This window comes from Sardina pilchardus, chromosome 14, assembly GCF_963854185.1.
Source record: "Sardina pilchardus chromosome 14, fSarPil1.1, whole genome shotgun sequence".
NCBI classification, from domain to species: domain Eukaryota; kingdom Metazoa; phylum Chordata; class Actinopteri; order Clupeiformes; family Clupeidae; genus Sardina; species Sardina pilchardus.
The window spans coordinates 15,565,030-15,578,275 of NC_085007.1; the positions used below are offsets into that span (position 1 = coordinate 15,565,030).

Below are 13,246 nucleotides of genomic sequence, written 5' to 3' on the forward strand. Positions count from 1 at the left end.
GGGCCTCCTATGCACCAGATGTCGCTATGAATCCTGATGACATGACTTTGGGAAAAATCATCATCCGTCTTTGAAAGAGCTCAGCGCTTACGTATATTGTGTGCGACCAGCAAAACGCGGCTGTTTCGTTGTTTCTTCATTGAAAAAGGTAATTGTGAATAGGCATAAACATTTTGCTATACAGCAGTTTTATTTCATGTTCAGCACTGCCTTTTATGTAGTTTCTATCGTTTGCAAACACATCATGGCGCTGTATATCATATCATAATTTTGTCTAAATGCTAAAGGTAGCTGTTGGGTAATGCATGGTCGGAAGTTTAGCTGCTACTGTCCTGCCTGACTGGTGATACTGTCCAAACTTGTGTTCAAAGGAGATATTATATTTTAGTAAAAGTCAATTCAGTAGGCTATATCAACTCTCACATAATTTAACAACAGAAGGTGGAGACATTGACATTGTCTAAACGTTACGGTGGAATAACACTTATCATAACGTTACTGTTTTTGGGTTGTGTCGTGTGTGTTTCTGTGCGTTGTCATAACTTTGAGCGTTTAACTTTAATTCCGTTTCGCAGAGCACTGGGACCTTGACAAGAGGTTTCACAGGGAAATAATTTTATGTCCAGAAGTGTAATCCAATTAAACGTTAACCCTGGTTCAACAGGCTCCAGATCTGTCTATATACCTTTGACAAGACCACTTATAAAGATGTCGGACGACGAAGACGCACCCATGGTGAAGAGGTCCCGCATCTTCTATGGGAGTCTAGAGGAGAAGGAGCGAGAACGGTTGGGCAGGGAAGGTGCCGGTGGGTCAGGGAAAGATGGGGTCAAAGCTGGAATCGACGCTGGCAACATCAACATCTCCAGTGGTCAGTAGAACGCGAATGAATCTCAATTTTGTGAATGAAGCATGATTGCATTGAAGGGCTAAAGACAAATGAAAACTTTTGCATAACTGGGCATACTAATTTACCTGTAATTTCATGGACCCTGGAAAAGCAGGTATCTCACAAGAAGTTTAATGTGCACACTTTCTGCTAGGTGAGGTGATGGACATGGAGGAGCGTGTGAGCGAGAGACAGTCAGAGGTGCTGGCTGAGTTTGAGAGGCGTAAGAGAGCGAGACAGATCACTGTATCCACTGATGATGCAGAGGTCAAAGCTTGCTTACGAGCTCTCGGCGAGCCAATCACACTCTTCGGGGAGGGGCCAGCAGATAGAAGAGAGAGGTAAATTAGTATTTAATTGTCATACTACCTCACAAGGAGTTTAATTACATTAATTTTATGATAAAAACTGAAACAGATTAGAACTGAAAGTCTTGGTTATCTGATTCAGATTAAGAAACGTCCTGTCTGTGGTGGGGCCTGATGTACTGAAGAAGTCCAAGAAGGATGAGGAAAAAGCCAAACGGACCCAGGAAGAGGTGATCATCTGACTGACCCTTGCTTTCCTGAACAATGTACCTTTTTTTCTGTATGTTATGCTGAAACTGTAATGTATACGTAATGTATACGTCTTTTAGTGTCAGCAGACGTGGTATCACGAGGGCCCTACTACTCTGAAAGACGCTCGACTGTGGATCGCCCATTACTCTCTGCCCAGGTAAGCATCCCCTGTCATCACATTCAAATATTTTTACAGGGAAAGGTTGTGTTGTGTGAGAGTATTTTGTTCAGAGTTCATCAAGATAAGGCAGGAATCATAAGGCATGATCCCTCCAATACACAATACCATGGAGCAGCAAACATATTTGTGGTCTGTGAACAGTAGTAGTAGAACGTATCCTGCGTGCGTGTCCCAGGATGTTTTAACATGTTACAGTTTGTTACGCAGCCTAAATAAGATTATTTTGTACATTTTTAAAAAATATTCCTCTGGTGTCGTGTGTGTGCGTGTGTGTGCGTGCGCGCGTGTCTGTGCGTGTCTCTGCGTGTCTGCGTGTGTGTGTGTGTGTGTGTGTGTTTTTTCCTCTTGTTCAGGGCAATGAAACGGCTGGAAGAGGCCAGAGCTCATAAGGAAATCCCAGAGTCCACACGCACAGTCAAGCAACAGGAGCTCCACAAAAATCTCAGGGTATGCAGCCACAGTTCCTAGGGTTCACCAAAGACATTAATTTAATATCAGTCAGAATGAGAGCACAAAACAGTGAAACAAATTTAAAAGTGCCTTTAAAAATCTGTATGATGTAAAAAGTAGTATAACCATCCAGCCACTTCATTCAGTATCTGCATCTTGATTGTCTCTCTTTTTCTCACTCTCTAGAATCTAAATAACTTCTGCAGTCAGATTGGAGATGACAGACCTATTTCATACTGTCAGTTCAGTCCCAACTCTAAACTACTTGTAACAGCCTCATGGTATGTATTCGTTAGATAGAGTTTGTTTTGAAATCGTATGGATGTATGTATGTTGTCAAATAGTAGCGTATCCTGATGCATACCTATGTATGGTGTATGTAAACAGAATGTACTTTCTTTTACCAATGTATCAATTCATTGGTCCTCTGTGACTGCAGGAGTGGCTTATGTAAACTCTGGAATATCCCAGACTGCAGCTTGGTTCGCACACTAAGGGGTAAGTGCACAAGCTCTTTGTGTCCTAGTTGTTGGGCTATGGGGACATTGCTATGTCCGACTGCTGTGTGGTGATGTGCAGTACCATTCATTGCTTGCATGACATGTTATTATTCAATACTGTCAAAAATTTAGTCATGATACAGTATCAATAGCCTGAATAATGACTGCTATCAGCAGCAGTATTGTAAGTTACAGCACAACTGATTGATGTGTACGACAGCAGTTTCACAAACAAGTTTGTTATCGAATGGATATATTTAAATGTTATTATCAGCAGAAGACTCCATGGCCTAATTGACTGATGTCTCATTACGGTATATGGAGATTGAGTTGTGTTGAGCTGTTCCCTTTGTAATCATTAATCACAAATATTGACAACCCTTTTTCAGGTCATGACACCAACGTGGGGGCAATCTGTTTCCACCCAAAGGCCACGATATCCTTGGAGGAGTCGGACATCAACATGGCCTCCTGTGCCGCGGATGGATCAGTCAAATTGTGGAGTCTGGACAGGTCGGAATCTTGTGCTGGCACTACATTTGGTTTAATACATGAATTGCTGACAAAGACAAACAAAGACATGTCATCCAAGGCATAATGGTTTCCTTTCTGGCAACAGGCTAAATTAATGACAGAGTAAATGTTTACAAGGCCTTGTGTGAATTAATTAAGTAACAAATACTTTGCTACTAGGATCAATTAATCCTAGCAAATCTAATCTAATCACCTTTCAACAGTGACGAGCCCGTTGCTGACATAGAAGGCCACTCCGTTAGGGTGGCACGAGTAGCCTGGCATCCATCCGGGCGTTTCCTGGGTACCACCTGGTGAGTACAATCATTGCAGTTGTGTTCCACCAAACAAAAATTGCATCAAACTCAAACCGCTACAAACATATTTTCTTGTGCTTTCTAAATTCCTAATTGCTAATTCCAATTCATTCAACACCCATCCTTTCCTCAACCATCCCAGTTATGATAACTCCTGGCGGCTGTGGGACTTGGATGCACAAGAAGAAATTCTTCACCAGGAGGGCCACAGCAAGGGTGTCCATGACCTGCACTTCCACCCCGATGGTTCTTTGGCAGGGACTGGGTAAGGACCTTAGATTGACCCCTGATGTACCTCATATACTCTACTCTGTGGCTCAGTTTTTAGCACTCAGAAAACAATGTGGTGTCAACTGATAAGACCCCCATCAATCTCAGTTATCATGAATTCATATGAGATGAACGGTCTCTCTCGGTCATTAGATAACAGAACTGGAGTCTTTCCTACATATAGATGTGAAAAATTGTCTGATTAAAAGGCAGTATTAATTTCTCCTTCAAGTCTTTACAGGACAAGTCGTCAGTGTGTCTGAGTCACGACAACTTGACAACCTTTAGACTTATTCCGCCCCTCCTTGGCTTAATAATATTTGAATGGCTCTGCAATTTAATTTAAGCAAGTCATGGTTATTTTAACAGCAGACTCTGTTGAACAAAGAACCATTCACATGAGTCAACTCATGTATGTGACCCTTGACCTTAATGTTGTGTGCATGCATACTACATATTGTTGTGGTCTCAAACATGAAGAAGCCTCTCTGGTATCAGTTGGTGTGCAATAGAAAGTCCGCTAATGTAGCCAATACCAAACTTAAAGCACTTTTAGTTCACATCCACTTTCAGTTGAACATTTTGCTCTCTCTCTCTCTCTCTCTCTCTCTCTCTCTCTCTCTCTCTCCCTCTCTCTCACTCTGCAGTGGTTTGGATGCGTTTGGTCGTATTTGGGACCTGCGGACTGGTCGCTGTGTCATGTTCCTGGAAGGTCATTTGAAGGAGATCTACAGTATCAACTTTTCTCCCAATGGGTGAGTTGACACAACAGGACATTGGTGACATCGTCAAAATGCCATATGTATTGTATTGCATCGTTAGAGCAAAGCTGCTGACTTTGAAATATAAGCCTTTTCAGTCATCTTTACTTTGTAAGGAACTTTTGAATGAAATCTGCAGGAACATTTTAAGATTGGTACTGTATGTTACTGCAGCTGCTGAAATGCTGATTTTTTTTCTCTCTGCAGCTTTAACGTTGCAACAGGAAGTGGGGATAACACCTGTAAGGTGTGGGACCTGCGTCACAGGAAGTGTATTTACACCATCCCTTCCCATCAGAACCTTGTGTCTTCAGTCAAATTCCAACGTGAGTCTCCTGCTTTTCTTCCTCTCGATCAGACAGGCAATTAATCATTTTTACAACAGCCTGAGCGTTGAAGGACGATTTAAAGGGATTATTTTTGGAAATAAGCTCATTTTCCACCTCCCCTCGAGCAAAACAATTGATATTTACCTTTCCCGTTCATCCAGCCATTCTGTGAGTCTGGCGATACAACTTTTAGCTTCAGCCTAGCATAGATCATTGAATCGGATTAGACCAGTAGCATCTCGCCTGCTAGCATCATGTTTTAAAGTGACTAAGATTTCCGGTAATTTTCCCATTTAAAACGTGTCTCTTCTCAACTTAGAAAGTGCAATAAGACCTACTGAAAATGAAACCTGCCGTTTTTCTAGGCTGATTTGACATGGAACTACACTCTCATCTGGCGTAATAATCAAGGCAAGTTGCAAACGTACCATGGGCGCAGTGATATCACGCAGCATCTGAAAATAGTCCCCATAGACAACAAGCAGTAGTGCGTGATATCACTGCGCCCATGGTACGTTTGCAACTTGCCTTGATTATTACACCAGATGAGAGTGTAGTTCCAGTTGGCTGTATGAACGGGAAAAATTTACATATCGCTTGTTTTGCTCGATGGGAGGTGGAAAATGAGCTTTTTTCCAAAAATGGCGGAATATCCCTTTGAGAGTTGCATTCATAGAACTTGGAGTAAATGTGTGGACTGAGAAGTTAAGAGCGTTGAAACTAAGATGCTTTGAATAGAACTAGTGGGTTCAAATTGGGTGAATATTTCATTCACACTAAGTGTGGAGTGCCAATACTTTGACTCTGTTTGTGCTATAGTTTGGCCTGCCTTGGTGAATTTACACCCTGTTCAGTTGGAACGTTATCAAACTCTGTTCCCTCTTTGTCTCTCAGCCACTGACGGTCACTACCTGTTGACTGGCGCGTACGACAACATGGCGAAGGTGTGGACCCACCCTGGCTGGTCTCCGCTAAAGACCTTGGCGGGTCACGAGGGCAAGGTGATGGGTGTGGATCTGTCTCCAGATGGCCAGTTCATAGCAACCTGCTCCTACGACCGTACCTTCAAACTCTGGATGTCCGAGTAACAAAGGGTTCGAGGGACTATGTATTTGTGTGTGCACTTGGGAAAGTGTGTGTGAGTGCGTGCGTGCGTGCGTGCGTGCGTGTTCGTGTGAGAGTGTGTGTGAGAGAGAAAGGAGCGTGACCCAAAGACCACTGGGTTTTTACATAGTAAAACCAGTCTTTATTATCATCTTGTTAAGACTATTTGCCTGTAAGATTCCATGGTAACAATCCGGATATGAGCTGACCATATTTCCCAAATCTGTGTGGTCTAATTTTACCGTTTTTTTTGTGATCACCTCAGAGCGAGATTCAAACATTCTCTTGCTGACAACCAGTTGCCCATCTGGCAAATCACACTGTAAAAAATCCTATGTTTGTGGGTTTTATGAATGAAAATTGAGTATATGGAGAATTTGAGTGGATTATTGCCTCACGTTTGTAAATTTTTTAGAAAGACAAAAAAAAGACATGCAAGACCTGATTTTTTTTTTTAGTGCAAAGCATGTCAGATGCCTCCTTTTTCAATTCTTTTGTTTTTATTAAAAAAACAAAAACAATGTTAGAGGTCTTTGTCATTATTTCAGCATTAATTGGTGAGTGAAAGAAATACAAATACAAACTGTGAGTACTGTATTCAGCTGAGACAACAGGAAATTTAGACAACCTAATTTTGTTTCTAAATTAAGAGTCCTCTAGATTAGAGATACAAGTCCTCACGCTCATTCTCTTCAGATCTCTGAGATGTAAACAGAAGAGGTAAAAATGCACATCTCTCTATTACTGGCGTTGTGAGGACGTGTCTCCTTTGTGAGGACCTTTGCTTAGCAGCAGTCCCGAGAAGGATGGTAGTGTCCCAGAATTGTAGGAAGCAGAGAGCATTAAACTTTGAATGTCATCCATGTAAGTACAGCGCGCCAAGAGCAGGCAGGAGAAAGTGCAAACACCATGAAAGTCCATCAGCTGATCATCGTGAAGCTCATCAATTTCACACTCAAGCACATCGAAGTTTCGAGCTCACAGACATCTTTGTCCTCAATCCTGCTTGACATTAACTCCTTGCTTCCTGCTCAGTAATTCAGTAGAGTCCCCTGTAGTGGCTTTTGTTTGTTCTATAGCAATACCACCAGTTGGTCATCGTCCTATGCAGTCTCCGTCTATGGAGCTGCACTGTCCTGAGGACGACCGATGCAGGACCGTACTTGGGACTCCCAGTTCCAGGGGGAACCTGAGTTCCGCACACTTGATGGGCCAGTGAAGTACTTCATCTGTGGTCTGTAGTTAGATGAACGTTGTCTCCTCAAAAACACATTTATAAAACTAAACAGTAGATTCATAGGCGTGTTAGAGAGCTATGACGGACAGCGGCTCAAATTCAGCAATGCAGAAACGTTTCTGGTGGCAGTGGCAAAGACCTGCCCGGATGCCTGTGAAAATTAGAGGATTGTTCACTAAGTCGCCAGCCCCATTGTTTTTGAGTCTTGTAGCACAAGTACAGCAGTGTAGATTCTCCTTGTATGTGTGATGCAACCTAATTTCAGAATCTGGACTTTAAATCTTTCGTAGTGTGTCAGTCTGGCTTTAGTTGCTTTTCTTAGGTCCTCCCTGGGAACGGTCAGTTCCCTGTGTGGTGCCTTCACACATGCAGCCTACAGTCTCCGCCAAGCCATGTGCTCGTCCCTTTCCTTTGGCGGCGGCGGCGGCGGCGGCGGCGGGATCGCTCAGCAACACCAGCAGCAGAGCACGCAGTGGCGGCAGCACGGGCTCCGCTGGAAGCGCGGCTCGGCCAGCGCCCCCTGCACCCAGGCCGACGGCGGCTGCTCCATGATGGGCGGCGACGGCTGCTTGCTGAAGGACGGCTTGGGCTCCAGGTGGTGGCCAAGGCCACCGGGCCCGCCGTGCCAGGCCCCCACGCCTCCGCCCCGCGCACCGTCCGCCTCGGCCTTCACGCCCAGGAAGGCGGCCAGGTCCAGGTCGAGCCCGCTGGCGCCCCCACGTGGCAGAGGGGTGTTCTGCCTGCACTGGGGGCAGGGGATCCACATCTGAGTCAGACACAGGAGACGGCAGACATGGGGAAAGGTCAGTCGTGTGTAAATGTGTGCTAATTCCATCAACATCAAGGCTCCCATGGGTTTAATCCAATAGAAGAAAACATAAAGATGCAGCTGCATCTACCCTGTGTTTGGAGAAGGTGTTAAGATAATGTGTGACTCGTGTGTTACATTGTTGTGTGATGTCAGTCTCTGCATAGATTTGATGTACTGATTAGAAAAAATAGCCTGCGTCACTTTAGATAAAGTGTAGGTAAAGAGCTCTATCTATGAACTATCTATCTATGCAGATGAATGCAATCTGTCATCTGATGGATGACTAAACTTTGTGATCGGGCAGAAAATCCTAAATTTGTTCTTGAGTGTCTTGACCCCAGTGGTTCTGGGTCAACAGGACTAAGTTGTTTAAAAGTTTTAGGACTGCCAGGATAAAGCTTCTACTGTCCAGTCCCAAGACATCAAAGACCAACTCTGCTGGTATCTACAAAGATGAATGGGGGCCTCTCCCTACCCAGACAGCCCATGATTAAAGGCAAACGCTCACACGATGGATATTTACACAAAAGTTAATCCCTAGCAGATAACAATGTTTTTTGTTTTTTTTAATGATAACTTTCCAAAAAAAATACACTTTTAAACTCAGCTGTAAAGAGGAAAATTGCTATTTAATGTTTACATGCAAACTTTCAAATTATTATATTGGACTCACTGTGTGTGTGTGTGTGTGTGTGTGTGTGTGTGTGTGTGTGTGTGTGTGTGTGTGTGTGTGTGTGTGTGTGTGTGTGTGTGTGTGTGTGTGTGTGTGTGTGTGTGTGTGTGTGTGAGAGAGAGAGAGAGAGTGTGTGTGTGTGTGTGTGTGCGTGTGCCACCTGCTCATTGATAATGGTGTCCAGGCGTCGCAGGCACGCTTGGCAGAAGGTGTGCCCACAGTACAGCTTGCGGGGCAGCCGGTCGGTCAGGTTGTAGGCGCTGTAGCAGATGATGCAGTCCAACTTGCGGCTGTCTCTGGAGGGAGTCAAAACTGCCGGCTCCACACCACCCTCTACTGGAGCCTCCGGGACTGGTGCGTCTTCCTCAGACATCTCACCCTGTCATTTCAAGAAACGGTTTAGCCGTCGGATGTTGCACATTTGCTGTATATGACCCCTTCTCCAATATCTGTCCAGTCCAATCCAAATATGGCCCTGTGTACACTCAGAAAAAACTTTCCCAAGAAAAAAGGGTCAAAAAGAGTACAATTTACTCTCTGCTGTTTTAGTTTGGTCTTATTGTCTTTGGTCATACTTGGCTCAGACAATGTTTCCCTACATAGGTCTTCATCAGGTTCTACTGTAGCATGGCATACTCTTCCAGGTCATCCTGTCCTGTGCATGGGATATGTGCAATGACCTCTTCCCCTCCTTATACACCCCCTCTGGCTCTGCCCAATGTTCCCTCATTAACTTGTTTTCTGTCACAAAATTGGCTTACTGCTTCAGATAGGTTGGTGATTGGCTTAGTTAGATTGCTCAGTCTAAGAAGTCACTTTGTTGGTTTTCCATAGTTAGGATTGTGTATACACTTCAGTTTATTTAGAGAAGACACATAGAATGGATAGCCCGAAGACCATAATGATGAAATTCTGAGAATTATACTAAAAGGGGTTGGGTTAGAAAGAGGAATGCCTTTCTGCCTTTTTCACTTAAGCTTATATAGTATACACCAGTGGTTCTCAAAGTGGGGTCCGGGGACCCCTTGGGGTCCGTGACCCATAGGCAAGGGGTCCGCTAAATAATTTGCTTGAAATTATAAAGTTAACATTTTAAAAAGATGATACTCTTTTCACCCATAAAACAAGCAAATTGTGTCTATTTGGTCCTACCCACATTAACTTGGGATAGTGGACCCAGCCACAACTTCAGAGAATACGATTGGTTAACTGTTACGGTTATAAGGGGGTCCTCGGAAAATGTTATCCCCTAAAAGGGGTCCTTGGAACCAAAAACATTGAGAACCCCTGGTATACACCCAATACAGGCTCATGTCTTCATTTCTGATTTGCGTATGTTTCTAAATTGTTGTTTCATTATGGTCTGGAATACACAGAGAGCATTTTGATATCAGGAATATGGTAGCAATGAAGAGGGAAAGACACTGAAAAAACCTTTGCAACACATACTTCCCCCAAACCATATAGTGTGATAAAGATATGCCACATGCAGGGTAACTCGGTAGATAACCACTGACAAATACTGAGACATAGGGAAAATATAGCAAAATCTAGTGGTGTGTGTAATCACATTGAGATGACTTGCTGGTAACAGGGAACAGGAAATGATTATTCATCATGGTGTACAGCATAAGTATGGCTGCCCCACACGCCTCTCTGTTCCTGTCTGTTCTGTAACTCAATTATTTCCAGTGGATCATTCATGAACTGGACAATGCATCATAGCACAATCACAGCATCACTGAATTTGAATAGAAGGGTTTTCTACTTTCAGGTTTCAGGTTTCAGGTCCCTAACATCTGTCATTAAGGACAAACTCAGAGGACAAGTAAACCCAGAGCCATATAGTGAGACATTGAAACAAAGATGCAAGATGCTTGAAAATAGATCACTTTTGGCAGAGTTTCCTCTTGGCAATACATTTCTTGAATTTTCCCTTGGGGATCAATAAAGTATCTATCTATCTATCTATCTATCTATTTATCTATCTACAGTATCTATCTACAGGAGACATCTAATTTTTGTGATCGGTTCAAAGCTAAACATGTTTAAAATGCCAATAAAGGCTATAATCGTAAAAGTATAAAAGTAGGCTACTTTCCTGTTAATATCCAGTACAATGTATTTTGTGCATTGTATTTGTATTTCAGTCAATCATCCAATGTATGACCTTTTAGGCTACTTTATCAAAGTAATTATCCTCTGACATCTGGGGAACTGATTGCCTGTCACTGTCATAATGTAGCCTATGAGTAGGTAATGTTCTCACTTTAATCTATATCTAAACTAATTGTTTGAGCAGTCAATATATAAGCCTAACCTAACCTTACAGTGAAACATCAGTGTCTTTTAGTGAACCCACTTCACCTGTAAACAATCCAGACTTGGCATCAAAATATCTAGGCAATATGCTTTTATTCATATTAAGTTTAGAAATCTTGCTTTCTATGCGCTGTCCCTGTAAACACAGTATAGCTTGTCATCTGAGTTTGTTCTTGGCGAAGGTTGTCGAAGGTTAGGCCTGTACAGTATATAACAGGGACCTAAAACTGGTGTTGCAAAAAGCTGCATTAGTTTAGCCTTTACCTCTCTCTCTCTCTCTCTCTCTCTCTCTCTCTCTCTCTCTCTCTCTCTCTCTCTCTCTCTCTCCGTCTCTCTCATTATCTCTCTTTCTAGTGCATTTTGTTTAAGTCACTGAGGAGAATTCAGTTTTGCAAGCATCATTCAATCTGATTTTTTTTACTAAGGAAAGGACTGCACAAATCCAGTGCTTCCTTGGAAACCATACCGTATACTTGATGTCCAATACAATACTCTGGTTCAAAAATGAATCTACAAAGTATTGAGAAATGATTCAGGTTTGTCTGCCAAGTGTATCAATATGCTCCCATTCTCTGCAGATGCTGGAACACAATTAACAGTGAATCCCAAGGCTGATTAGAATGATTTGTCTGTCTGTGACATTAGTTAGTTGTTTAATGGCTATATATAATAGTTGAATAAGTTCAGCAGCGTAGAGAAAAAGGTTCATGATTTGAGTTTCCTTCATTTGAGTTATTTTAGTATACTTTTAGTTGTTTCAATCAATTTACAATTTACAACTTCATGTCTGTGGTAATGACCAAAGTACTGTTCCAATGAAGTTCCTTTATGCAAATACAGTGTATATTATAACGGTCAGACGATTTACACAAAAGTTAAAGCCGTATCAGAGTCAAGCATCAGCGTCAAGAGAGAGTAAGGAGTATTGTGCCAAAAAGATTTAACCAGACAGCAACAGACTTGTCTTGCATACACCAACAAGAGCAAAGCTATTACTGATAAAACATCTAGCCAAACTGCTATTTGATGATGTCCTGTCTGGACCACAAGACAACATTTGGTCGGTCTGAACTCAACCAGTGGAAATTATAGATATGTTTAGGTTTGTTCCATTACAAATTAATGTGAGGATTCTACATGGCCCTTGCAATCAAGTGGTAAGTGGAATTATGCATTCAGCAAGTAGCAAGTGTTATTTGTTCAATTGTTTAGATTAATGCAATTTGTTCTGTAATGGCACGTCATCTCAACCTTCAAAAGAAACATTTTCAATTGCAGACAGACAGATAGATCAACTGTAAGTGATATCCCAGTGAAGATACAGTTGAATCTTCAGTGAAGATACAGTTGATACAAGCCGATATTGTTTACATTTTTGGGGGAGTTTAGAGATTGCCAGAAACCTCATTATTTCTTCACTTTGAACCAGTGACGGCTCAGGTCAATCAGCCCGAAACATGATGAATAATTTACATAGAGGAACTATACAGGATCAAATGCATGAGAAACATGACCAAACAAAATGGAAACTGGTCAAGTAACCTAATACAAGATCATTATAGACTGAGACAATGCACAATTTGTTTTCCAAGACCATGGCACTACCCGACATAAAGGCTCTCCGAGGCCAAGAGGACCACCTCAGTAAGACAAACACTGCAAATGACAGTTATGTATAGATACAAAATATTTTTCAAGTAATTTAACAGTTGCGTGGGTTGGATAGCCAAAATCACATCATTAAATGAAACTGGCATATAAATTGGCATGTCTAACAGGTGGTATAGATTTTGTCGTCTCACCTGTGTGGCTCAGTCTCCCAAGCTACTGCAAGCTGGTGTCCCAGTGCTGATCCTTGTGAGGATTTCCCACCGCAGACTTCATCTCAAACCACACTCGCTCTGGTCCTGGGAGGCTCCTGTTTGTTTCCACGCTACAGTCAAACAGGTGTGTGTGTGTGTGTGTGTGTGTGTGTGTGTATGTGTCTGTCTGTCCGTGTGTATATGGTCTGTGTGTGTGTGTGTAGAATGTAGGGTAACTAAGCACATACACACACAGATATTCTCACACACGGACACAGGCAGGCAGACAGACAGGTAACACACACACACACACACACACACACACACACACACACACACATGCACACATACGCCCACACAGATATTGAGAGGGCTGTCCCTGATATGTCCTGTAGTACAGGTCTAGCCTTTGTTTGCCTACTCCGTTACCACAGCTCCTTTCAAGTGGAGGGCAAACAGTATGAGCCAGCACGGTGCCTCACTTCCCAGGGCCTCTTTAATATTTAAGACCTGCTCGCTCCCATGCG

The 13,246-nt window shown here is 42.7% G+C and overlaps 2 protein-coding genes across 2 annotated transcripts; one reads left to right on the plus strand and one right to left on the minus strand.

Annotated features, from left to right (window-relative positions):
• The first annotated feature begins 24 nt into the window (after positions 1–24).
• prpf4 (pre-mRNA splicing tri-snRNP complex factor PRPF4) lies at positions 25–6,412 on the plus strand. The gene is made up of 14 exons (XM_062553969.1): positions 25–148; positions 665–871; positions 1,044–1,230; positions 1,340–1,427; positions 1,527–1,606; positions 1,984–2,077; positions 2,267–2,361; positions 2,520–2,578; positions 2,970–3,093; positions 3,318–3,407; positions 3,553–3,675; positions 4,328–4,435; positions 4,649–4,767; positions 5,665–6,412. The coding sequence occupies exons 2-14, from the start codon at positions 709–711 to the stop codon at positions 5,856–5,858; spliced, it is 1,524 nt and encodes a 507-aa protein (XP_062409953.1). The 5' UTR covers positions 25–148; positions 665–708; the 3' UTR covers positions 5,859–6,412.
• Positions 6,413–6,618: 206 nt separating this feature from the next.
• Positions 6,619–12,785, minus strand: rnf224 (ring finger protein 224). Its single transcript, XM_062554911.1, has 3 exons — positions 12,720–12,785; positions 8,756–8,974; positions 6,619–7,877 (listed from the first exon to the last, which is right to left on the minus strand). Exons 2-3 carry the CDS (start codon positions 8,966–8,968, stop codon positions 7,557–7,559), a joined length of 534 nt encoding a protein of 177 aa, XP_062410895.1. The 5' UTR covers positions 8,969–8,974; positions 12,720–12,785; the 3' UTR covers positions 6,619–7,556.
• Positions 12,786–13,246: the final 461 nt, after the last annotated feature.